The sequence below is a fragment of the Tachyglossus aculeatus genome, chromosome 22 (genome assembly GCF_015852505.1).
Source record: "Tachyglossus aculeatus isolate mTacAcu1 chromosome 22, mTacAcu1.pri, whole genome shotgun sequence".
Lineage (NCBI taxonomy): Eukaryota > Metazoa > Chordata > Mammalia > Monotremata > Tachyglossidae > Tachyglossus > Tachyglossus aculeatus.
In genome coordinates this window covers 56,210,816-56,238,326 of record NC_052087.1, presented here as the reverse complement: position 1 = coordinate 56,238,326, position 27,511 = coordinate 56,210,816, and the positions used below count along the sequence as shown (strand labels likewise).

Sequence of the window (27,511 nt, the reverse complement as noted above, 5' to 3'; positions counted from 1 at the left end):
AATTGAATGAATGAATGAATAACCCCCGATCCGCTACTTGTCCGCTATATGACCTTGGACAAGTCACTTCACATCTTTAGGCCTCAGATACCTCATCACTAAATCCTGTCTGGCCCACCTTCGCAACATCACTAAACTATGCCCTTTCTTCTCCATCCAAACTGCTATCACGTTAATACAATCACTCATCTTATCCAGCCTCCTTGCTGACCTCCCGGCCTCCTGTCTCTCCCCACTCAATCAATCAATCAATCAATCAATCGTATTTATTGAGCGCTTACTGTGTGCAGAGCACTCTACTAAGCGCTTGGGAAGTACAAGTTGGCAACATATAGAGACAGTCCCTACCCGACAGCGGGCTCACAGTCTAAAAGGGGGAGACAGAGAACAAAACCAAACATACTAACAAAATAAAATAAATAGAATAGATATGTACAAGTAAAATAAAGAAATAAATAGAGTAATAAATATGTACAAACATATATACATATATATAGGTGCTGTGGGGAAGGGAAGGAAGTAAGATGGGGGGGATGGAGAGAGGGACGAGGGGGAGAGGAAGGAAGAGGCTCAGTCTGGGAAGGCCTCCTGGAGGAGGTGAGCTCTCAGTAGGGCCTTGAAGGGAGGAAGAAAGCTAGCTTGGCGGATGGGCAGAGGGAGGGCATTCCAGGCCCGGGGGATGACGTGGGCCGGGGGTCGATGGCGGGACAGGCGAGAGCGAGGTACGGTGAGGAGATTAGCGGCGGAGGAGCGGAGGGTGCGGGCTGGGCTGGAGAAGGGGAGAAGGGAGGTGAGGTAGGAGGGGGCCAGGGGATGGACAGCCTGGAAGCCCAGGGTGAGGAGTTTCTGCCTGATGCGCAGATTGATTGGTAGCCACTGGAGCCACTCCAGTCCCTACTCTGCTGCCCGGATCACTTGTCTACAAAAACGTTCAGGACATGTCACCTCGCTCCACAAAGAACTGCAGTGGTTGCCCATCCACCTCCGCAACGAACAAAAACTCCACACCATTGGCTTTAAAGCCCTCCATCCCCTTCACCCACCTCCTACCTCACCTCACTTCTCTCCTCCTCCAGCCCAGCCCACACATTTCGCTCCTCTGCCGCCGCTAACCTTCTCACTGGGCCTCAATCTCGCCTGTTTCGCTGCCGACCTCTCGCCCACATCCTGCCTCTGGCCTGGAACGCCCTCCCTCCTCATATCCGACAGACAATGACTCTCCCCACCTTGAAAGTCTTACTGAAGGCCCATCTCTTCCAAGAGGTCTTCCCAAACTAAGCCCCACATTTCCTCATCTCCCGCTCCCTTTGGTCGTCCCCAATCCCAGTCCCACATCGCTTGTGTCCATATCTGTAATTTTATTTATTTGAAGTCATGTCTGTCTCCCCCACTCTAGACTGTAAGTTCATTGGGGACAGGGAATGCGACTGTCTATTGTTGTATTGTCCTCTCCCAAGTGCTTAGTACAGAGCTCTGCACACAGTAAGCGCTCAATAAATACGATTGAATGAATGAATAATCAATCAATCAATCGTGTTTATTGAGCGCTTACTGTGTGCAGAGCACTGTACTAAGCGCTTGGGAAGTCCAAGTTGGCAACATATAGAGACAGTCCCTACCCAACAGTGGGCTCACAGTCTAGAAGGGGGGAGACAGAGAACAAAACAAAACATATTAACAAAATAAAATAAATAGAATAGATATGTACAAGTAAAATAAATACATAAAATAAGTAAATAAATCCCAAATGGGACAGGGACTGTGTCCAACTTGATTACCTTGTTTCTACCCCAGAGCTTAGATCAGTGCCTGGCACGAAGTAAGCACTTAACAAATACCATTTAAAAAATTAATTGAATATTTACGGTGTGCAAAACACTGTACTAAGTGCTTGAGGGACTACAATAGAAAAATAGCTTTTTTTTTCCATTTGTTTGTTTGTTTATGGTATTTGTTATGTGCTTACTATGTACCAGGTAGTGTACTGGTAAACACACTCCCTGCTCTCAATAATAATAATAATATTCATTCAATTCATTCATTCAGTGGTATTAATTGACCGCTTACTGTGTTCAGAGCACTGTACTAAATGCTTGGGAGAGTACACTATAACAATACACAGATATATTCCCTGCCCACAACAAGCTTACAGTCTAGAGATGAGCTAATGATAATATTACAGAAGCAGCGTAGCTCAGTGGAAAGAGCCCAGGCTTTGGAGTCGGAGGTCATGGTTTAAATCCCGGCTCCGCCAATTGTCAGCTGTGTGACTCTGGGCAAGTCACTTCACTTCTCTGGGCCTCAGTGACCTCATCTGTAAAACGGGGATTAAGACTGTGAGCCCCCCGTGGGACAACTTGATCACTTTGTAACCTCCCCAGCGCTTAGAACAGTGCTGTGCACATAGTAAATGCTTAATAAATGCCATCATTATTATATTTGTTGAGTGCTTACTATGTGTCAAGTACTGTTCTAAGCACTGGTGTAGATACAAGCTAATCAGATTGGACACAGTCCCTTACCCACAGAGGGCTCACAGTCTTAGTCCTCATTTTAGTGACTTAAGTGACTTTGGGCAAGTCACTTAACTTCTCTGTGCCTCAGTTACCTCCTCTGTAAAATGGGGACTGTGAGCCCTCCGTGGGACAACGTGATCACCTTGTAACCTCCCCAGCACTTTGAACAGTGCTTTGCACCTAGTAAGCGCTTAATAAATGCCATCATAATTATTATTATTATTATTTTCCAGATGAGGTAACAGGCACAGAGAAGTGAAGTAACTTGCCCAAGGTCACCCAGCAGAGAAGTGGCGGAGCCGGAATTAAAACCCAGGTCCTTCCAACTCCCAGGCCAGTGCTCTATCCACTAGGCTTCTCAAAAAACTTACAGTCTAGAGGACACGGAGGGAAGAGGTTTGCTTCCAGAAAAAGAGGGGAAAGCAGCTGTTTAGCTTGTCACAAAACCTTCAATACAGCAAAATAAAACAGTGTTTGCCTTTCCCACCCGCCAAAAACTCTAGCTCCCTCGCAGCCTGCAGCTGTTGAGACAAGCAGTGTGGCCTAGTGGATTCCAGTCCCGGCTCTGCCACTTGTCTGCTGTGTGACCTTGGGCAAGTCACTTCCCTTCTCCGTGCCTCAGTTACCTCACCTGTAAAATGGGGATTGAGACTGGGAGCCCAACATGCTTGTACCTACCCCAGTGCTTAGAACAGTGCCTGGCACATAATTAATTAATTAATGATGGCATTTGTTAAGCACTTTCTATGTGCCGAGCACTGTTCTAAGCGCTGGGGGGTTACAAGGTGATCAGATTGTCCCACTTGGGGCTCACAGCCTTAGTCCCCATTGTACAGATGAGGTAACTGAGGCTCAGAGAAGTGAAGTGACTTGCCCAAGGTCACACAGCAGACATGTGGTGGAGCCGGGACTAGAACCCATAATAATAATAAAAATAATGATGGTATTTGTTAAGCTCTTACTATGTGCAAAGCACTGTTCTAAGAGCTGGGGAGGTTACAAGGTGATCAGGTTGTTCCACGTGGGGCTCACAATCTTAATCCCCATTTTACAGATGAGGTAACTGAGGCTCAGAGAAGTTTAGTGACTTGCCCAAGGTCACACAGCAGACATGTGGTGGAGCCGAGATTAGAACCCATGACCTCCGACTCCCAAGCCTGGGCTCTTTCCACTGAGCCACGCTGCTTCTCTAGTAAGCATAGTCAGAGCTTAACCGATATCATAATTGTTATTCTTAGTGGTAGTATATTGATTGACCGATTGACTGACTGATTGATTTAACAGGGATTGTCACTGTTTATTGCTGTATTGTACTTTCCTAAACGCTTAGTAAGTGCTTAATAAGTATGATTGAAGGAATTATTATTGACAGATGATTATTTGGCAGTCAATCATATTTAATAATAATAATAATGGCATTTGTTAAGCGCTTACTATGTGCAAAGCACTGTTCTAAGCGCTGGGGGGGGATACAAGGTGATCAGGTTGTCCCACGTGGGGCTCACATTTTTAATCCCCATTTTACAGATGAGGTAACTGAGGCTCAGAGAAGTTAAGTGACTTGCCCAAGGTCACACAGCAGGCATGTAGCAGAGCCGGGATTTGTTAAACGCTTAACACGATAATAAATAATAATGGCATCTATGAAGCGCTTACCATGTGCAAAGCACTGTTCTAAGCGCTGGGGGGGGGATACAAGGTGATCAGGTTGTCCCACGTGGGGCTCACATTTTTAATCCCCATTTTACAGATGAGGTAACTGAGGCTCAGAGAAGTTAAGTGACTTACCCAAGGTCACACAGCAGGCATGTAGCAGAGCCGGGATTTGTTAAGCGCTTAACATGATAATAAATAATAATGGCATCTATGAAGCGCTTACTATGTGCAAAGCACTGTTCTAAGCGCTGGGGGAGGGGGATACTAGGTAATCAAGGTTGTCCGACAGTCTTAATTCCCATTTAATTGCTCTAGAGCAGTCTCTGGTCCCTGTCAGATAAACAGTTGGGGGGCAGTGAACCCCTACTCATTGTGGCACAGCTAATCCCCTCTGACTTTCTGTGAGGTGGGAGGTGAGCCCTGGTCCCCCCTCCCCCCCCCAAGTCCCAGCCCCCCACCCCGCTCTAAGGCTCAGCGCATCACCCCAGTCACTCCCTGTGCCAGTATATAAGCTCTCTGAGGGCAGGGAATGTGCCCCTTTTATTGGAATGTGCCCCTTTTATTGTTCTATTGCAATCTCCCAAGCACTTAGTACAGCAGCGTGGCTCAGTGGAAAGAGCACGGGCTTTGGAGTCAGAGGTCATGGGTTCAATTCCCAGCTCTGCCAATTTTTTTTTTTAATGGCATTTATTAAGGGCTTACTATGTGCAAAGCACTGTTCTAAGCGCTGGGGGATACAAGGTGATCAGGTTGTCCCACGTGGGGCTCACAGTCTTAATCCCATTTTACAGATGAGGTAACTGAGGCACAGAGAAGTGAGGTGGCTTGCCCAATTGTCAGCTGTGTCACTTTGGGCAAGTCACTTCACTTCTCTGAGCCTCAGTTACCTCATCTGTAAAATGGGGATTAAAACCGCGAGCCCCACGTGGGACAACCTGATCACCTTGCATCCCCGCCCAGCGCTTAGAACAGTGCTTTGCACATAGTAAGCGCTTAACAAATGCCATCATTATTATTATTATTATTATTATTATAGTGCTCTGCAGAAGCAGCGTGGCTCAGTGGAAAGAGCACGGACTTGGGAGTCTGAGGTCATGGGTTCTAATCCCAGCGTGGCTCAGTGGAAAGAGCACGGGCTTTGGAGTCAGAGGTCACGGGTTCAAATCCCAGCTCTGCCGCTTGTCAGCTGGGTGACTTTGGGCAAGTCACTTCACTTCTCTGTGCCTCAGTTCCCTCATCTGTAAAATGGGGATTAAAACTGTGAGCCCCCCATGGGACAACCTGATCACCTTGTAACCTCCCCAGTGCTTAGAACGGTGCTTTGCACATAGTGAGAGCTTAACAAATACCATCATTATTATTATTATTATCCCAGCTCCGCCACTTGTCAGCTGGGTGACTTTGGGCAAGTCACTTCACTTCTCTGTGCCTCAGTTCCCTGATCTGTAAAATGGGGATTAAGACTGTGACCCCCCCCGTGGGACAACCTGATCACCTTGTGTCCCCCCCCCCCCCCCCCCCCCCCCCCCCCCCCCGAGTGCTTGGCACATAGTAAATGCTTAACAAATACCATCATTATTATTATTATTACCCTGTATCTACCCCAGCGCTTGGAACAATGCTTGGCACATAGTAAGCGCTTAAGAAATACCATTATTATTTATTATCATGGTAAGCGCTGAACAAATATGATTGACTGCCAAATAATAATCTGTCAATAATAATAATAATTCTTTCAATCATACTTATTAAGCACTTACTAAGCGCTTAGGAAACTACAATACAGCAATAAACAGTGACAATCCCTGCTCACAATGAGCTCACAGTCTAGATGGGGGGAGACAGACATCAATAATAATAATAATAATGGCATTTGTTAAGCGCTTACTATGTGCAAAGCACTGTTCTAAGCGCTGGGGAGGGGAAACAAGGTAATGAGGTTGTCCCATGTGGGGCTCAGTCTTAATCCCCATTTTACAGATGAGGTAACTGAGGCTCAGAGAAGTTAAGTGACTTACCCAAGGTCACACAGCAGACATGTGGATTCAAACCTATGATCTCTGACTCCAAAGGCCATGCTCTTTCCACTGAGCCACGCTGCTTCTCAATACAAACAAGTAAAATGACAGATACGGACATATAAATGCTGTGGAGCTGGGAAGAGGGGGAAGAGCAAAGGGAGCAAGTCAGGGCAACGTAGAAGGGAGTGGGAGATGAGGAAAAGTGAGGCGTAGTCAGGGAAGGCCTCTTGGAGGAGATGTGCCTTCAATTAGGCTTTGAAGAGGGGGAGAGTCATTGTCTGCTGGATTTGAGGAGGGAGGGCACTTACTATGTGCCAAGCACTGTTCTAAGTAGTGGGGTAGATATAAGGTAATCAGGTAATCAGGTTGAACACAGTTCCTGTCCCACATGGGGCTCACAATCTCAATCCCCATTTTACAGATGAGGTAACTGAGTCCCAGAGAACTGAAGTGATCCCTCCTCCCCCTCCCCATCCCCCCGCCTTACCTCCTTCCCCTCCCCACAGCACCCGTATATATGTATATATGTTTGTACAGATTTATTACTCTATATTTTATTTGTACATATTTATTCTATTTATTTTATTTTGTTAATATGTTTTGTTGTCTGTCTTCCCCCCCTTCTAGACTGTGAGCCAGCTGTTGGGTAGGGACCGTCTCTATATGTTGCCAGCTTGTACTTCCCAAGCGCTTAGTACAGTGCTCTGCACACAGGAAGCGCTCAATAAATACGACTGAATGAATGAATGAATGAATTTGCCCAAGGTCACACGGCAGACATCATCATCATCATCATCAATCGTATTTATTGAGCGCTTACTGTGTGCAGAGCACTGTACTAAGCGCTTGGGAAGTACAAGTTGGCAACATATAGAGACAGTCCCTACCCAACAGTGGGCTCACAGTCTAGAAGGGGGAGAAATGTGGCAGAACCTGGATTAGAACTCCTGTCCTTTGACTCCCAAGCCCTTGCTGTTTCCATTTGGTCAGTCAGTCAGTTCAGCGTATTTATTGAGCGCTTACCGTGTGCAGAGCACTGTACTAAGTGCTCGGGAGAGTACTATATAACAATATATGGACAGATTCCCTGTCCACAATGATCTGCCACATTGCTTCCCAATTTAAATCCTTTATTTTCCCATTGCCATTTCTACCTTTCCCCATCAGCCAACCAGTCAATAATCATATTTATTGAGCACTTACTGTGTGCAAAGCACACATTTATTGAGCACTTACTGCGTGCTAAGCACTGTATTATTCATTCATTCATTCAATCGTATTTATTGAGTACTTACTGTGAGCAGAGCACTGTACTAAGCGCACTGTACTAGGCGCTTGGGAGCGTACAAAGTGCTTCAAACAATGCTTTGCCCTCAGTAAGCGCTCAATAAAGACTGAATGAATGAACAGAGGTGGTAGATATGTTTCCCTGCCCACAGCGAGTTTCCATTCTAGAGGATTGGAGGATCCCTCTGCTTTTCTAGACTGTGAGCCCACTGTTGGGTAGGGACCGTCTCTATATGTTGCCAACTTGTACTTCCCAAGTGCTTAGTACAGTGCTCTGCACACAGTAAGGGCTCAATAAATACGATTGAAAGAATGAATGCTTTGCCCTCAGTAAGCGCTCAATAAAGACTGAATGAATGAACAGAGGTGGTAGATATGTTTCCCTGCCCACAGCGAGTTTCCAGTCTAGAGGATTGGAGGATCCCTCTGCTTTTCTAGACTGTGAGCCTACTGTTGGGTAGGGACCGTCTCTGTATGTTGCCAACTTGTACTTCCCAAGCGCTTAGTACAGTGCTCTGCACACAGTAAGCGCTCAATAAATATGATTGAATGAATGATTGAATGAATGAATAATATCTATTCTATTTATTTTATTTTGTTAGTATGTTTGGTTTTGTTCTCTGTCTCCCCCTTCTAGACTGTGAGCCCGCTGTTGGGTAGGGACTGTCTCTATGTGTTGCTGACTTGTACTTCCCAAGCGCCTAGTACAGTGCTCTGCACACAGTAAGCGCTCAATACATACAATTGATTGATTGATTGAATGCTTTGCCCTCAGTAAGCGCTCAATAAAGACTGAATGAATGAACAGAGGTGGTAGGTATGTTTCCCTGCCCACAGCGAGTTTCCAGTCTAGAGGATTGGAGGATCCCTCTGCTTTTCTAGACTGTGAGCCCACCGTTGGGTAGGGCCTGTCTCTAGATGTTGCCAACTTGTACTTCCCAAGCGCTTAGTACAGTGCTCTGCACACAGTAAGCGCTCAATAAATACGATTGAATGAACCATCATCATCATCATCAATCGTATTTATTGAGCGCTTACTATGTGCAGAGCACTGTACTAAGCGCTTGGGAAGTACAAATTGGCAACAGATAGAGACAGTCCCTACCCAACAGTGGGCTCACAGTCTAAAAGGGACTGTGAATGAATGAATAATCTGAATGAATGAATGAATGAATGAATGAATGAATAATCTGCTAATCATAGTTATTATTATTGTTATTATTATTAATTCTTTAGGCTTAAACTCCTCGAAGGCAGGCGTGAGGGCCAGGCCCGTCCCCTCCAAAGGCCTTTGTCCCCCTCCCCAAGCCTGTGCCCCGCCCCCGCATCTGTGCCCCACGTTTGAACCGAGCTAGGGCGGAAGCAGAAGCAGAAATGAGAAGGGGCAGACCCCAGGAGCTTCCTGCAATTCACTCCTTCATTCAACCGTATTTACTGAGCGCTTACTGTGTGCACAGCACTGGACTAGGCGCTTGGGAAAGGCCACTGCAACAATAAAGAGAGACAATCTCTGCCCGCAACGAGCTCACAGTCTGTCTCTACGCACCACCACCCACCCACACACACTTTCACACGCACACGTGCCCAATTTCACAAGCACACACTTTCACACGCACACTCCCACCCACACACATTCCATCTCACGCAGTCACACCCCCGCGCCAACCCAGTCCCCCCAGCTGATGAGCACACACACATACACAATCACACCCCCCCCCACACACACACATGCTCTCTCTCTGACACCCTGGCCAACGCAGTCCCCCGCTGCTGATGAGCGCGCCCACGCAGACACACAATCACACACACACACTTTCACACATACACACATTCTCTCTGACACCATGACCTTTACACGCAGTCACACACCATCTCCAACCCAGTCTCCCCAGCTGATGAGCACAAGCACACATACACACACCACACACTTTCACACGCACACCCACCCCCCCACACACATTCTCTCTGACACCCTGACCTATCCACGAAGTCTCACACCCTCCCCAACCCAGTCCCCCCCAACTGATGAGCACACACACACACACACACACACAAATCACACACTTTCACAGGCACACCCCCCACACACACATTCTCTCTGACACCCTGACCTGTCCACGAAGTCTCAGATCCTCCCCAACCCAGTCCCCCCAGCTGATGAGCACACACACACACCCAAACATACACCCAAAATCACACACACATGCTTTCACCCGCACGCACACCCACACATTCTCTCTGACCCCCTTACCTGTCCACGAAGTCTCACATCCTCCCCAACACAGTCCCCCCCAGCTGATGAGCACACACACACCCACACACCCAAAATCACACACACATGCTTTCACCCACACGCACACCCACAAACATTCTCTCTGACACCCTGACCTGTCCACGAAGTCTCACATCCTCCCCAACCCAGTCCCCCCAGCTGATGAGCACACACACGTACAACCACACACACAAAATCACACATACACGCTTTCACACAAACACCCACCCACCCACCCACATTCTCTCTCACCCCCTGACACACACATGCTTTCACACGCACACGCACACACACACACACACACACATTCTCTCTGACATCCTGACCTGTCCACGGATTCTCACACCCTCCCCAACCCAGTCCCCCCAGCTGATGAGCACACACACACACGATCACCCCCACCCACCCACACAAACACACAATCACACCCACCCACACACATGCTTTCTCTCTGACACCCTGGACAACACAGTCCCCCGCTGCTGCTGAGCGGGCACACAGACACACAATCACACCTAATTCCACAATTCCACCCCCGATGCCTCCCACCCACCCACCCCCATACACACACACACACACACACACACACACACAATCCCTCATCTCCCTTTCCTCGGCCTTCTCCTGCAAAATCCCCACCCCTGGGCCAGTCCTGCCGAAGGCCTCCGCCTGCGGTCGGAGAACAAAGGCGGAGAGCAGAGGCCGGACACTTCCTCGTCCCTCGGTGGGGTGCCTGGGGGGGGGACACGGGCGAGTGATTGACCCCGGTCCCACCCCCACGGACGGCGGGAACTTTCCAGCGCTTAGAACAGTGCTCGGCACATAGTAAGCGCTTGACAAATGCCAGCATCATTATTCATCATCATCATCATCATCATTATTATTATTATTGCAGACCCCTCCCGTCTTCAAGGGCAGAAAGGAACCCCCCCGCCGCCTGCTTTCGTGCCCCTATAATGATTTCTATGGATAAATGTTGATTTCTATTGATAAATATTGATTTCTATCGATGCCCTCTTAATTAGACAGCTGCCCCCTTCTCTCCTCCTCCCTTCTGCGGGCAGGGATCGTCCCCCTCCCTGGCTGCAGCGTGCTCTCCCCAGCGCTTAGGACAGTGTTCCCCACACCGTGGGCGCTCAGCCATTCGTCCGGTCGTATTATGGGGGGCTGACCGTGTGCTGAGCGCTGTCCTAAGCGCTTGGCAGAGGACGATCCGGCCAGAAAAGGAGCCCAGCCCCGGCCTGGGGGTCCAATACGGGGGATGGATGGACGACTGAATGAATGCCACCCCCTCCGCGACCCCCGGGGAGGAACAAAGGACCCCCTCCCCACCCCCCAGGACCCCCCCAACCCGATGACACCCACCGTAGCAGGTGCTCCAGTCCCTGTTTGCTGGAACTCCGTCTGAGGACGGCGCTGGTCATCTCTGGACGGTCCCCGGGCGCTGCACAGTTCGCAATCCCCCTCCTCTTCCCTCCCTTTCCTTCCCCTCCCCCCCTTCCTTCTCCTCCCTTTTCCTCCGGGATCCCGCCCCCTCCGCCCCTCCCTGGCCGGCTCTGTCCCCCTGGTCTGCTGGGGTCCCCCCCCCCGCCCCCCAATCTGGGGGTGGGCTTCCCCAGGGTCTCTCTGTCTCTGGGGGTTGGGTGAGGGTCTCCGGGTGGGGATGCTTCTGGGTCTCTGGGGATCTCTGTGTGGCTGGGGCGCTCTGTCTCTGGGGGTGTCACTGTTGGGTTGGGGTCTCTCTGAGGGGGTCCCTGAGGGTCTCTGGGGGTGTCTCTGTTGGGCTGTGGTTCTCTGAGGGGGTCCCTGAGGGTCTCTAGCTGTGTCTCTCTGAGGGGGTCTCTGGGGGCGTCTCTGTTGGGCTGGGTCTCTCTGAGAGTGTCTCTGGGGGTGTCTCTGTTGGGCTGGGTCTCTCTGAGGGGGTCCCTGAGGGTCTCTAGGGGTGTCTCTGTTGGGCTGTGGTTCTCTGAGGGGGTACCTGAGGGTCTCTAGCTGTGTCTCTCTGAGAGTGTCTCTGGGGGTGTCTCTGTTGGGCTGGGTCTCTCTGAGGGGGTCCCTGAGGGTCTCTGGGGGTGTCTCTGTTGGGCTGTGGTTCTCTGAGGGGGTACCTGAGGGTCTCTAGCTGTGTCTCTCTGAGAGTGTCTCTGGGGGTGTCTCTGTTGGGCTGGGTCTCTCTGAGGGGGTCCCTGAGTGTCTCTGGGGGTGTCTCTGTTGGGCTGTGGTTCTCTGAGGGGGTACCTGAGGGTCTCTAGCTGTGTCTTTCTGAGAGTGTCTCTGGGGGTGTCTCTGTTGGGCTGGGTCTCTCTGAGGGGGTCCCTGAGGGTCTCTGGGGGTGTCTCTGTTGGGCTGTGGTTCTCTGAGGGGGTACCTGAGGGTCTCTAGCTGTGTCTCTCTGAGAGGGTCTCTGGGGGTGTCTCTGTTGGGCTGGGGTCTCTCTGAGAGTGTCTCTGGGGGTGTCTCTGTTGGTCTGTGTCTCTGAGGGGGTCCCTGAGGGTCTCTGGGGGTGTCTCTGTTGGGCTGTGGTTCTCTGAGGGGGTACCTGAGGGTCTCTAGCTGTGTCTCTCTGAGAGTGTCTCTGGGGGTGTCTCTGTTGGGCTGGGTCTCTCTGAGGGGGTCCCTGAGTGTCTCTGGGGGTGTCTCTGTTGGGCTGTGGTTCTCTGAGGGGGTACCTGAGGGTCTCTAGCTGTGTCTTTCTGAGAGTGTCTCTGGGGGTGTCTCTGTTGGGCTGGGTCTCTCTGAGGGGGTCCCTGAGGGTCTCTGGGGGTGTCTCTGTTGGGCTGTGGTTCTCTGAGGGGGTACCTGAGGGTCTCTAGCTGTGTCTCTCTGAGAGGGTCTCTGGGGGTGTCTCTGTTGGGCTGGGGTCTCTCTGAGAGTGTCTCTGGGGGTGTCTCTGTTGGTCTGTGTCTCTGAGGGGGTCCCTGAGGGTCTCTGGGGGTGTCTCTGTTGGGCTGTGGTTCTCTGAGGGGGGTACCTGAGGGTCTCTAGCTGTGTCTCTCTGAGAGGGTCTCTGGGGGTGTCTCTGTTGGGCCGGGGTCTCTCTGAGAGTGTCTCTGGGGGTGTCTCTGTTGGTCTGTGTCTCTGAGGGGGTCCCTGAGGGCCTCTGGGGGTGTCAGTATTGGGTTGGGTCTCTCTGAGGGGGTCCCTGAGGGTCTCTGGGGGTGTCTCTGTTGGGCTGTGGTTCTCTGAGGGGGTACCTGAGGGTCTCTAGCTGTGTCTCTCTGAGAGGGTCTCTGGGGGTGTCTCTGTTGGGCTGGGGTCTCTCTGAGTGTCTCTGGGGGTGTCTCTTTTGGTCTGTGTCTCTCTGAGGGGGTCCCTGAGGGCCTCTGGGGGTGTCACTGTTGGGTTGGGTCTCTCTGAGGGGGTCCCTGAGGGTCTCTGGGGGTGTCTCTGTTGGGCTGTGGTTCTCTGAGGGGGTACCTGAGGGCCTCTAGCTGTGTCTCTCTGAGAGGGTCTCTGGGGGTGTCTCTGTTGGGCTGGGGTCTCTCTGAGTGTCTCTGGGGGTGTCTCTGTTGGTCTGTGTCTCTCTGGGGGGGTCCCTGAGGGTCTCTGGGGGTGTCACTGTTGGGTTGGGTCTCTCTGAGGGGGTCCCTGAGGGTCTCTGGGGGTGTCTCTGTTGGGCTGTGTCTCTCTGAGAGTGTCTCTGGGGGTGTCTCTGTTGGCCTGTGTCTCTCTGAGGGGGTCCTTGAAGGTCTTTGGGGGTGTCTCTGTTGGTCTGTGTCTCTCTGTGGGGGTCCCTGAGGGTCTCTGGGGGTGTCTCTGTTGGGCTGTGTCTCTCTGACAGTGTCTCTGGGGGTGTCTCTGTTGGGCTGTGTCTCTCTGAGGGGGTCCTTGGAGGTCTTTGGGGACGTCTCTGTTGGTCTGTGTCTCTCTGAGGGGGTCCCTGAGAGTCTCTGGGGGTGTCTCTGTTGGGCTGTGTCTCTCTGAGAGTGTCTCTGGGGGTCTGTGTCTCTCTGAGGGAGTCTTTGAGGTTCTCTGGGGGTGTCTCTGGCTGTGTCTCTCTGAGGGGGTCCCTGGGGGTCTCTGGGGGGTGTCTCTGTTTGGCTGTGTCTCTCTGAGTGTGTGTGTATCTTTGTATAATAGTAGTAATGATGGCATTTATTAAGCACTTATTATGTGCAAAGCACTGTTCTAAGCGCTGGATATGTCCCTGTCTGGCTGTGTGCCTCTGAATGCGTCTTTGTGGGTGTCTCTGCTTGGCTGTGTCTCTGAGCGTCTCTGTGGGTGTCTCTGTTTGGCTGTGTCTCTGAATGCCTCTCTGTGGGTGTCTCTGCTTTGCTGGGTCTCTCTGAATGTGTCTCTGGTCTCCGTTTGGCTGTGTCTCAACGTACCACTGAGGGTTTCTGGGTGTGTCTCTGCCTTTGTCTCTAAGTGTCTGTATGTGTGTCTCTGGCTGTGTGTCTGAATGTGTCCTTGAGGGTCTCTGCGTGGGTGTGTCCCTCTGTATATGTCTCTGAGTGTCTCTGTGTGGTTATGTCTCTTTGTGTGTTTCTAAGCCTCTATGCGTGGGTGTCTCTGTGTGACTGGGTCACTCTATGTCTCTTGAGTGTCGCTATGCGTGTCTCTGTGGGGCCCTGTCCCTGAATGTCTCTGCGTGTGTATCTCTGTCTCTGAATGTCTCTGAGCGTGTGTCTCTATGGAGCTGTGTCAATCCGTATGTGTCTCCTAATGTGTGTCTCTGTGTGGTTGTGTCTCTCTGTATATCTCCTACTGCCCCTGCGTGGGTGTCTCTGAGTGGTTGTATCTCTGAGGGTCTCTGTGCGTGTGTCTCTGAGTGGTCGTGTCTCCCCGTGTCTGTCTCTGCGAGGAGATCTCTGTGCTTCTCTGCTCGAATGTGTGTCTCAGCCTCCCTCCCTCTGCCTCAGTTTCTGCGTGTGTCTCTCCCCCCTTCTCTCTCTCTGTCAGTCTCTGCTTGTGTGTCTCCCCGCAGAAAGTTCAGCTTCTGGTTCCTTTTGTTTCCCCAGCTCCTTCTCCGCCCCCCACCCCTTCCACCTCTACTTCCTCCTCCCCCTCCCCTGCTCCTCCTCCTCTTCGCCCCCCTACTCCTCCTTCCCCTCTTCCTAAGACCAGGAAAAATGTCAGGGAGAAATCTCTGCTTTGTGGCTGCAGGAGAGGAAAACCCTCTCCAGGACCTTGGGATTTCTCCCCCATCCTCCTCTCTCCTCTCTTCCCTTTCCCTCCTCCTCTCCTCCCCCTCTCCTTTTCTCTGTTTTTTATCTCCCTGTCCCTTTTCTCTCTCCGATTTCATCATTCCCCTCTTTCCCACTTCTCCCTCCCATCCCGTCCTCCCCCTGTCTCTGTCTCTCCCCACCTCCCTGTTTCCGCCTCCATTTTCCCTTTGTTTTCCTTCCCTGTCTCCTGGGGGCCCTCCGGCTTTCTCCGGGTGAATCCCGGGACCGGCGAGGTGTTGGGAAGGGGAGGGGGGAGTCAGGGGGACCAGCTGGTCGGGGGGCGACAGGGGGATTGGGGGGCTCAAGACAGAGGGGGCCGGGGGTGGCCAGGCTGGGCTAGGCCCCAGAGGAGGAGGTTTTAGAAAAGCTGATGCTGTGAGCTGATTTTTCCCCTCTCTGGGCTGTCCTGTCACCACCCCCCCAACACACACACCCAGTGTAGAGACCCCCCAAAAAATCCTAGAGGCGATGAGAAGACCCCCTGCCCTCTCCCTCCTCCTTCCATCTGTCTCTTCTGAGCCCAGGGGACCTGCTGAGCTCCTGCTTAACCATGTATATGTCCTTGTGAGTGCATGTGTGTGAGTGCACGTGTGTGTACATGTGTGTGAGTGCACATGTGTGCATGTGAGTGCACATGTGTCTGAGGGGGTGGATCCCACCTCCCCACCCAGCTCCCAGCCAAAAAAATTCCCCTAAACAGGAATCTAAAGGACAAAACACCCATGTCTAAATTTGTGTAATAATAATAATGGTGGTATTTGTTAAGCACTTACTATGTGACAAGCACTATTAATAATGATGGCATTTGTTAAGCGCTTACTATGTGCAAAGCACTGTTCTAAGCGCTGGGGGGATACAAGGTGATCAGGTTGTCCCACGTGTGGCTCACAGTCTTAATCCCCGTTTTACGGATGAGGGAACTGAGGCTCAGAGAAGTTAAGTGACTTGCCCAAGGTCACACAGCAGACAGCTCTGGGGTAGATACAAGGTCATCAGATTGTCCCACTTGAGGCTCACAGTCTTAATCCCCATTTTACAGATGAGGTCACTGAGGCCCAGAGAAGTGAAGTGACTTGCTCAAAGTCACACAGCTGACAAGTGGTGGAGTTGGAATTAGAACCCACGACCTCTGACTCCCAAGCCCAACCTCTATCCATTAAGCCTTATTAACACATGCCTCCCCCTCTAGACCGTAAACTCTCTGAGGGCAGTCTACCAACTATGTTGTACTGTCTTCTCCCGAGCACTTAGTAATTAATTAATTAATAATGGCATTTATTAAGCACTTACTATGTGCAAAGAACTTTTCTAAACACTGGGGAGTTTACAATGTGATCAGGTTGTCCCACGGGGGGCTCACAGTCTTAATCCCCACTTTACAGATGAGGTAACTGACGCACAGAGAAATTAAGTGACTTGCCCAAAGTCACACAGCTGACAAGTGGCGGAGCCGGGATTTGAACCAATAATAATAATAATAATGATGGCATTTGTTAAGCGCTTACTATGTGCAAAGCACTGTTCTAAGCACTGGGGAGGCTACAAAGTAATCAGATTGTCCCACAGAGGGCTCACAGTCAATCCCCATTTTACAGATGAGGTAACTGAGGCCCAGAGAAGTGAAGTGACTTGCCCAACGTCACACAGCTGGCAATTGGCAGAGCTGGGATTTGAACCCATGACCACTGACTCCAAAGCCCGGACTCTTTCCACTGAGCCATGCTGCTTCCCCGTAGCACAGTGCTCTTCACACAGTAAGTGCCTAATAAATACAATCGATTGACTAAAGACATTCTTCCAGCCTCAGGACTGGACTGACCGTTCACCTTCCCCCCCCCCCCCACTTACACAAAGGGGAAACTGAGTCCAGTTTCAGTGAGCCTGCCACCACAGTCTTTTAGACTGTGAGCCCACTGTTGGGTAGGGACTGTCTCTATATGTTGCCAACTTGTACTTCCCAAGCGTTTAGTACAGTGCTCTGCACACAATAAGCGCTCAATAAATACGATTGATTGATTGATTGATTGGGGGGAGAAAAGTGCCACCCTACCTGGTGGGGATATCTAGTCTCCTCTTCTCCCAAGTGGAGAATCCCACCCCAACTCCTCCCCAGCCCAGCTCTCGTGCATTCAATCGTCTTTATTGAGCGCTTACTGTGTGTAGAGCAGTGTACTAAGCACTTGGAAAGTACAATACAGCAATAAAGAGAGACAATCCCTGCCCAAAAGGAGCTTACAGTCTAGAGGAGGGAAAATAGTGATTATGGTATTTATTAAGCGCTTACCATGTGCCAAGCACTGTTTTAAGCGCTGGGGTAGACACTAGATAATTAGGTTGTCCCCTGTGGTGTTCACAATACGTTTGATTTTGTTCTCTGTCTCCCCCTTTTAGACTGTGAGCCCACTGTTGGGTAGGGACTGTCTCTATATGTTGCCAACTTGTACTTCCCAAGCGCTTAGTACAGTGCTCTGCACACAGTAAGCGCTCAATAAACACGATTGATTGATTGATTGAAAATCTCCATTGAACAGATGAGGTAACTGAGGCACAGAGAAGTTAAGTGGCTTGCCTAAGGTCGCAAAGCAGACAGGTCGGAATTAGAACCCATGACCTCTGACTTCCAAGCCTGTGCTCTTTCCACTAATAATAATAATAATGATGGCATTTGTTAAGCGCTTACTATTGTGCAAAGCGCTGTTCTAAGCGCTGGGGAGGATACAAGGTGATCAGGTTGTCCCACGTGGGGCTCACAGTCTCAATCCCCATTTTACAGAGGAGGTATGGAAGCAGGGCATTCTAGGAGAGATGTGTCCATGGAAATGTGAGCCCACTGTTGGGTAGGGACCGTCTAGATGTTGCCAACTTGTACTTCCCAAGTGCTTAGTACAGTGCTCTGCACACCGTAAGCACTCAATAAATACGATTGAATGAATGAAATCACTATGGGGCAGAAATGACTCAACGGCATAAGACAAGATAACTGAGGCACAGAGAAGTAAAGTGACTTGACCAAGGTCACACAGTTAGACATGTGGCAGAGACAGGATCAGAACCCAGGTCCTTCCGACTCCAAGGTCTGGGCTCTATCCATAACGCCTTGCTGTTTCTCCACTCGGGCTGTCCCAACTCCAGCCTAAAATTTCCTCTCCCTCCCCCAGGTTTGCCAGCCCACAATCCTCCCCAACCGCACATCCTTCCTACCCCAGGAAGCCTTCCCTGATTAACGCCCAGCAGCCCAAGTCCTATCTGCAGGAAGGCTGCCCTCAGCACATAAGAATTATTATTTTTTAATGATATTTGTTAAGCGCTTACTATGTGCCAGGCACTATATTAATTGCTGGAGTAATAATAATAATGATGGCATTTGTTAAGCGCTTACTATGTGCGAAGCACTGTTCTAAGCACTCGGGGGGAATACAAGGTGATCAGGTTGTCCCACGTGGAGCTCACAGTTTTAATCCCCATTTTACAGATGAGGTAACTGAGGCCCAGAGAAGTTAAGTGACTTGCCCAAAGTCACACAGTTGACAAGTGGCGGAGCTAGGATTAGAACCCATGACCTCTGACTCCCAATCCCGGGCTCTTTCCACGGAGCCACACTGCTACTACTAGGTTGGACATAGTCCCTGTCCCACATGGGGCTCACAGTCTTAATCCCCATTTTACAGATGAGGAGACTGAGGCACAGAGAAGTGAAGTGACTTGTCCAAGGTCACACGGGAGACATGTGGCGGAGGTGGGATTAGAATCCAGGTCCTTCTGATTCCCAGGCCCGTGCTCTATCTACTAGACCATGACACTCCTCCTTTAGTACAGTGCTCTGCTTATAGTAAGCTCTCAATAAATACGACAGAATGAATTTAGTGCCTATCCTCAGGACTTCAGACCAGATGGCTATTTGTAGCTCAATAAATAATTTCACCCTGACATGACAGAGAAGCGGTGTGTGGCCTATTACAAAGAGCCCAGGCCTGGAAGTTGGAGGACATGAGTTCTAATCCTAGCTCTGCCACTTGTAAGATGTATAATAATAATAATAATGAATGCATTTGTTAAGCACTTACTATGTGCCAAGCGCTGTTCTAAGCGCTGGGGAGGATACAAGGTGATCAGGTTGTCCCACGTGGGGCTCACAGTCTTCATCCCCATTTGACAGATGAGGGAACTGAGGCTCAGAGAAGTGACTTGCCCAAAGTCACACAGCTGACAATTGGCAGAGTAGGGATTCGAACCCACGACCTCTGACTCCCAAGCCCGGGCTCTTTCCATTGAGCCACGCTGCTTCTCTGTATGTATGACTTTGGTCAATCACTTAGATTCTCTGTGCCTCAGTCTCCTCATCTGCACAATGGAGGTTCAATCCCGGTTCTCTCTTCCTCCTCCTGGAGGCCTTCCCAGACTGAGCCCCCTCTTTCCTCTCCCCCTCCCCTGCCTCTCCATCCCCCCCATCTTACCTCCTTCCCTTCCCCACAGCACCTGTATATATGTATATACGTTTGTACATATTTATTACTCTATTTATTTATTTTACTTGTCCATATCTATTCTATTTATTTTATTTTGTTAGTATCTTTGGTTTTCTTGTCTGTCTCCCCCTTTTAGACTGTGAGCCCACTGTTGGGTAGGGACTGTCTCTAGATGTTGCCAACTTGTACTTCCCAAGCGCTTAGTCCAGTGCTCTGCACACAGTAAGCGCTCAATAAATACGATTGATTGATTGATTGATTGATTGTGAGCCCCTTGTGGGACAGGGACTGTATCCTCTACCTCAGGGCTGAGTATAGTGCTTTGCACATAGTAAGCACTTAGCAGATGCTGCAATTATTATTATCATAATAGGATAGGGTAGGTTCTGAAAGGAGAGTGTCCGCAGCTGGGCCCGTTATGGAACATCACAAGGACGTTGTCAGGGCTGACCAGAGTCCGGGAGGAATAATAATAATCATAATAATGTTGGTATTTGTTAAGCGCTTACTATGTGCAAAGCACTGTTCTAAGCGCTGGGGTAGAAACAAGGTAATCAGGTTGTCCCACGAGGGGCTCACAGTCTTCATCCCCATTTCACAGACGAGGGAACTGAGGCCCAGAGAAGTGAAGTGACTTGCCCAAAGTCACACAGCCGACGAGTGGCAGAGCCGGGATTTGAACCCACGGCCCCTGACTCCGAAGCCCGGGCTCTTTCCACTGAGCCACGCTGCTGGAGTCCGGCCCAGACAGCTCTGGGAGACACAGTGGCTTCTAAGCGCTTAGTGCAGTGCTCTGCACACAGTAAGCGCTCGATAAATATGATTGATTGATTCACCCTGACAGCCGGGACCCGGGGGACGCCAGTCTACTTGGCGCCTGTGGACTGGGCGTCCCCCGCACCCCCCCGAGATGATGAATTTCTAGAATGCAGGGGAGGGGACAGGGCCGCAGGCTCAGCTGTCCTGGGGGGCCAGTTGGGGGGTGCCTGGGTGGGGTGGGGTGGGGTGGGGGCTCCGGAACAGACAACAGGCAACTGCAACCCAAGCCACCCACCCGCCGACCCACCCAGGGGTGGGGGGCGGCTGGCGGCTGTTGCTTCCGTCCCCAAAGACTGACCCTTCGGTGGTCACTGCGGAGATTATTACTGGACCAAATAATAATAATAATAATAATGATGGCATTTGTTAAGCGCTTACTATGTGCAAAGCACTGTTCTAAGCACTGGGGGGGGAATACAATAATAATAATGTTGGCATTTGTTAAGCGCTTACTATGTGCAAAGCACTGTTCTAAGCGCTTGGGGGGATACAAAGTGATCAGGTTGTCCCACGTGGGGCTCACAGTCTTCGTCATCATCATCATCATCATCAATCATATTTATGGAGCGCTTACTATGTGCAGAGCACTGTACTAAGCGCTTGGGAAGTACAAATTGGCAACACATAGAGACGGTCCCTACCCAACAGTGGGCTCACAGTCTAAAAGGGGGAGACAGAGAACAGAACCAAACATACCAACAAAATAAAATAAATAGGATAGAAATGTACAAGCAAAATAAATAAATAAATAGAGTAATAAATATGTACAACCATATATACGTATATACAGGTGCTGTGGGGAAGGGAAGGAGGTAGGGGGGGGGGATGGAGAGGGGGACGAGGGGGAGAGGAAGGAAGGGGCTCAGTCTGGGAAGGCCTCCTGGAGGAGGTGAGCAAAGCACTGTTCTAAGCGCTGGGGGGGAATACAATAATAATAATGTTGGCATTTGTTAAGCGCTTACTATGTGCAAAGCACCGTTCTAAGCGCTTGGGGGGGATACACAGTGATCAGGTTGTCCCACGTGGGGCTCACAGTCTTCATCATCATCATCATCATCATCAATCGTATTTATGGAGCGCTTACTATGTGCAGAGCACTGTACTAAGCGCTTGGGAAGTACAAATTGGCAACATACAGAGACAGTCCCTACCCAACAGTGGGCTCACAGTCTAAAAGGGGGAGACAGAGAACAAAACCAAACACACTAACAAAATAAAATAAATAGAATAGATATGGACAAGTAAAATAAATAAATAGAGTAATAAATATGTACAAACATATATACAGGTGCTGTGGGGAAGGGAAGGAGGTAAAATGGGGGGGATGGAGGGGGGACGAGGGGGAGAGGAAGGAAGGGGCTCAGTCTGGGAAGGCTTCCTGGAGGAGGTGAGCTCCCAAAGCACTGTTCTAAGCGCTTGGGGGGATACAAAGTGATCAGGTTGTCCCACGTGGGGCTCACAGTCTTCATCCCCATTTTACAGATGAGGTAACTGAGGCTCAGAGAAGTTAAGCGACTTGCCCAAGGTCACACAGCGGACATGTGGCGGAGCCGGGATTCGAACCCACGACCTCTGACTCCAAAGCCCGTGCTCTTCCCAATGAGCCACGCTGCTTCTCTAATACAAGGTGATCATGTTGTCCCACGCGGGGCTCACAGTCTTAATCCCTTTAGACTGTGTCCCTTTAGACTTAATCCCTTTAGACTCCTTAATCCTTTTAGACTGTGAGCCCACTGTTGGGTAGGGACTGTCTCTATGTGTTGCCGACTTGTACTTCCCAAGCGCTTAGTACAGTGCTCTGCACACAGTAAGCGCTCAATAAATACGATTGATTGATTGACTGACTGACTAATCCCCATTTTACAGATGAGGTCACTGAGGCTCAGAGAGGTGAAGTGATTTGCCCAAAGGTCACACAGCAGGCTTGTGGCAGAGGCGGGATTCGAACCCATGACCTCTGGCTCCAAAGCCGGTGCTCTTTCCACTGAGCCACGCTGCTTCTGATCAAAGAGCAGCTGGAGTAGCCCCTGGGGAGCGGGCACTGCCCCCCACCCAGAGACTCAGGTCTAACCCTCCGGACCCCAAGTCTGAAACACCCTTGCAGATAAGGACAGCACCTTTAATTATTATCATTAATTATTGTGGGATTTCATTCACTCATTTAATAATAATAATAATAATAGCATTTATTAAGCACTTACTACGTGCAAAGCACTGTTCTAAGCGCTGGGGAAGTTACAAGGTGATCAGGTTGTCCCACAGGGGGCTCACAATCTTAATCCCCATTTTACAGATGAGGTAACTGAGGCAAAGAGAAGTTAAGTGACTTGCCCAAAGTCACACAGCTGACAATTGGTGGAGCTGGGATTCGAACCCATGACCTCTGACTCCGAAGCCCGTGCTCTTTCCACTGAGCCACACTGATTCTCATTTGTTCATTCTATCATATTTATTTATCTTACTGTGTGCAGAGCACAGTACTAAAGGCAGCGTGGCTCAGTGGAAAGAGCACGGGCTTGGGAGTCAGAGGTCATGGGTTCTAAACCTGACTTTGCCACATAATAATAATAATGGTATTTGTTAAGCGCCTACTATGTGCAAAACACTGTTCTAAGCTCTGGGGGGATACAAGGTGATCGGGTTGTCCCATGTGGGGCTCACAGTCTTAATCCCCATTTTACAGATGAGGGAACTGAGGCACAGAGAAGTTAAGTGACTTGCCCAAAGTCACACAGCTAAGTGGCGGAGTCGGAATTTGAACCCCTGGCCTCTGACTCCAAAGCCCATGCTCTTTTCACTGAGCCATGCTGCTTCTCTACTAATAATGATGGTATTTGTTAAGTGCTTACTATGTGCAAAGCACTGTTCTAAGTGCTGGGGAGGTTACAAGGGATTAAGGTTGTCCCACGGGGGGCTTACAATTTTTACCCCCATTTTACAGATGAGTTAACTGAGGCACAGAGAAGTTAAGTGACTTGTCCAAAGTCACAGAGCTGACAGTTGGCAGAGCAGGGATTTGAACCCATGACCTCCGACTCCAAAACCCGGGCTCTTTCCACTGAGCCACGCTGCTTCTCATGTCTGCTGTATGACCTTGAGCAAGTCACTTAACTTCTCTGTGCCTCAGTTCCCTCATCTGTAAAATGAGGATGAAGACTGTGAGCCCCGCGTGGGACAACCCGATCACCTTGTATCCCCCCAGCGCTTAAAACAGTGCTTTGCGAATAGTAAGCGCTTAACAAATGCCAACATTATTAAATGCTTGGAAGAGGACAATAGAACAATAAACAGACACGCTGCCTGCCCACAGCGAGCTTACAGTCTAGAGGAGGAGACAGACATTAACACAAATAAATGAATTACAAATATGGACATAAGTTTAAGTGCTTACTATGTGCAAGGCAGTGTACTAAACGCTGAGTTTGATACAAGCTAATCAGGTTGGACGCGGTTCCTGTCCCTCAAGCTTGTTGTGGGCAGGGAATGTGTCTGTTTATTGTTCTTTTGTACCCTCCCAAGTGCTTAGTAGAGTGCTCTGCATACAGTAAGCGCTCAATAAATATGAATGGATGAATGAATGAGTCTAAGTCACAGGGAGGAGGATTTAATGCCCATTTTGCAAATGAGGTAACTGAGGCACAAAGCAGTGAAGTGCTTTGCCCGAGGTCACACAGCAGAATGCGGTGGAGCTGGAATTAGAACCCAGGTCCTCTGACTCCCAAGTCTGAGCTCTTTCTGTTAGGCCATGCTGCTAAGTGAAGTGACTTGCCAAAGGTCACACAACATTCATTCATTCATTCAATCGTATTTATTGAGCGCTTACTGTGTGCAGAGCACTGTACTAAGCGCTGTCATGTGGGGAAGCTGGAATTAGAACCCAGATCCTTCAGATTCCCAGGCCCCTGCTCTATCCATTAGGTCACACTGCTTCTATAGTTAGAGAAGCAGCATGGCTTAGTGGAAAAAGCCCAGGCTTGGGAGTCAGAGGTTGTGGGTTCTAATTCCAGCTCCGCCACTTGTCTGCTGTGTGACTTTGGGCGTGTCACTTGACTTCTCTGGGCCTCAGTTCCCTCATCTGTAAAATGGGGATGAGGACTGTGAGCCCCACGTGGGACAACCTGATTACCTTGCATCTACCCCAGCACTTAGAACAGTGCTCAGCACATAGTAAGCACTTAGTACAGTGCTCTGCACACAGTAAGCGCTCAATAAATACGATTGATTGATTGATTAACAAATGCCATCGTTATTATTCTATATGCTGCCTCCCAAGGAATAACAGCAAAGAGGCAAGGCACTGTCAGAGTTAATGGTCACAGAAGCACACCCATGCACACAGTCCTAGTTGGAGTGTGGAGAGCAGTATGGCCTAGTAGATATCTCCCAAGCCTGGGGGACAGAAGGACCTGGGTTCTAATCCCAGCTCCACCACTTGTCTGCTGTGTGACCTCGGGCAAGTCACTTCACTTCCCTGGGCCTCAGTTCCCTCATCTGTAAAATGGGGATTAAGACTATGTGCCTCATGTGGGACAGGGACTGTGTCCAACCTGATTAGCTTGGATCTACCCCAGTGCTTAGAATAATAATAATAAAAAAAATAGTATTTAAGTACTTGCTATATGCCAGGCACTGTACTAAGCGCTGGGATGGGTATAAGCAAATCAGGTTGGACACAGTCCCTGTCCTGCAGAGAGCTCAAACTCTCCATCCCCATATTACAGATGAGGGAACTGAGGCTCAGAGAAGTGAAGTGACTTGCCCCAAGGTCGCACAGCAGACATGTGGCAGAGTCGGGTTTAGAACCCATGGCCTTTTGACTCCCAGGCCTGGGCTCTAACCACTAGGCCATGCTGCTTTTCTAGTAATGATAATAATAATAATAATGGCATTTATTAAGCACTTACTATGTGCAAAGCACTGTTCTAAGCGCTTGGGGGGTTACAAGGTGATCAGTTTGTCCCATGGGGGGCTCACAATCTTAATCCCCATTTTACAGATGAGGGAACTGAGGCACAGAGAAGTCAAGTGACTTGTCCAAAGACACACAGCTGATAATTGGTGGTGTGGGGATTTGAACCCTTCTAGACTGTGAGCCCCCTTCTAGACTGTGAGCCCCCTTATAGACTGTGAGCCCGCTGTTGGGTAGGGACCGTCTCTATATGTTGCCAACTTGTACTTCCCAAGCGCTTAGTACAGTGCTCTGCACACAAAAGCACTCAATAAATACAATTGAATGAATGAATGAATGACCTCTGACTCCAAAACCTGGGGTCTTTCCACTAAGCCACACTAACAAATAGCAAGTACAAAACAAATGCCATGATTAGTATTATTATTATCTCCCTCTCCTTTGGTCTGTGATCCCTAAATGGGATAGGGAGTGTGTCTGACCTACTTCATCAATAATATTTATTGAGCGCTTACTATGTGCAGAGCACTGTACTAAGCGCTTGGGAAGTACAAATTGGCAACCTGCTTATCTTCTATCTTGTCATCCTAGTGTATTTCACAAGGCTTGGTACATAATTTCTAATGTCTACTAACTGTATTGTATTAATAATGATGATGATGGTATTTGTTAAGTGCTTACTATGTGCCAAGAACTGTTCTAAACCCTGGGATAGATACGTGGTAATCAGGTTGTCCCACACGAGGCTCACAGTCTTAATCCCCATTTTACAGATGAGGGAATTGAGGCAAAGAGAAGTGAATTGACTTGTCCAAGGTCACACAGCAGACAAGTGGTGGAGGCAGGATTAGAACCCACATCCTCTGACTCCAAAGCCCATGTTCCTGCCACTAAGCCACGCTGCTTCTCTATTGTAGCCACCCAGGAGCTTAGTACAGTGCTCGGCACACAGTGGGCTATGAGCTCCTTGTAGACAGAAATGGTGTCTATCGATTCTATTGTCCTCTCCCAAGTGTTTAGCACAGTGTTCTGCACGCAGTAGACTGTGAGCTCCTAATGGGCAGGGATAATGCCTACTAACTCTAGTTTCCTCTCCCAAGTGCTTAGTATAGTGCTCTGCACATAGCCAGAGCCCAGTAAATCCCACTGATTGGACGATAGCAAGCGCTTAACAAATAACCCTATTAAAGACCCACATAATAATAATAATAATAATCATCATCATCATCAATCGTATTTATTGAGCGCTTACAATGTGCAGAGCACTGTACTAAGCGCTTGGGAAGTACAAATTGGCAACATATAGAGACAGTCCCTACCCAACAGTGGGCTCACAGTCTAAAAGGGGGAGACAGAGAACAAAACCAAACATACTAACAAAATAAAATAAATAATGACATTTGTTAAGCACTTGCTATGTGCAAATGTTTTGTTTTGTTGTCTGTCTCCCCCTTCTAGACTGTGAGCCCACTGCTAGGTAGGGACCCTCTCTATACGTTGCCAACTTGTACTTCCCAAGCGCTTAGTACAGTACTCTGCACACAGTAAGCGCTCAATAAATACGATTGAATGAATGAATGGAGAGGTTGCAAGGTGATCAGGTTGTCCCACGGGGGGCTCACAGTCTTCATCCCCATTTTCCAGATGAGGTCACTGAGGTCCAGAGAAGTGAAGTGACTTGCCCAAAGTCACACAGCTGACAATTGGCAGAGCCGGGATTTGAACCCATGACCTGTGACTCCAAAGGCCGGGCTCTTTTCCACTGAGCCACGCTGCTTCTCTAACATGCACACCTACACACACAAACACACACATGCACACAATTTCTCAGCTTGCCCTTCTCACCTCACCTCCTTACCCTTTCCCCCACCTCCGTCCCCCTGCCCCTTCCCAAGACCAGAGATTGGATCCTGGAGCTTTCCATATTTTATCCTATTGTTCCACAGATATCTTGCCCCCCTGGCTATAAGCCTCCTCCCAGATTCTGGATTCTGAAGTTTGCTTTGGGCAAAACAGAGAGCACAGTTAACCCCAGGCCATGGGAGTGGAGGAGTTAGGGGTCATTCACTCATTAATTAAATCATTCAATCGTATTTATTGAGCGCTTACTCTGTGCAGAGCACCGAACTAAGCTCTTGGGAGAGGACAATAGAACAATAAACGGACACATTCCAGGCCAAAAGGGGAGGCGGCCGTTAATCTCCTCTCCTCCTCCCCACCCTCCCCACCCTATCAATCGTATTTATTGAGCGCTTACTGTGTGTAGAGCACTGTACTAAGCGCTTGGGAAGTACAAGTTGGCAACATATAGAGACAGTCCCTACCCAACGGTGGGCTCACAGTCTAAAAGGGGGAGACAGAGAACAAAACTAAACACTTTACCTCCTTCCCCTCCCC

General features: G+C 49.6%; 1 protein-coding gene across 3 annotated transcripts in view; it reads right to left on the bottom strand.

The window, feature by feature from the left end:
* LSP1 (lymphocyte specific protein 1) overlaps positions 1 to 27,511 on the bottom strand; it is an 89,966-nt gene that overhangs the window by 38,686 nt on the left and 23,769 nt on the right. The window contains exon 1 of one of the 3 annotated variants that reach the window (XM_038764369.1): positions 11,118 to 11,194. The exons of the other annotated variants lie outside the window; for them this stretch is intronic. Within the exon in view, the coding sequence (XP_038620297.1) occupies positions 11,118 to 11,176 (59 nt within the window). The 5' untranslated portion in view covers positions 11,177 to 11,194. Of the gene's footprint in view, positions 1 to 11,117; positions 11,195 to 27,511 lie in introns of those variants that run through there. 3 annotated transcript variants of the gene reach the window in all.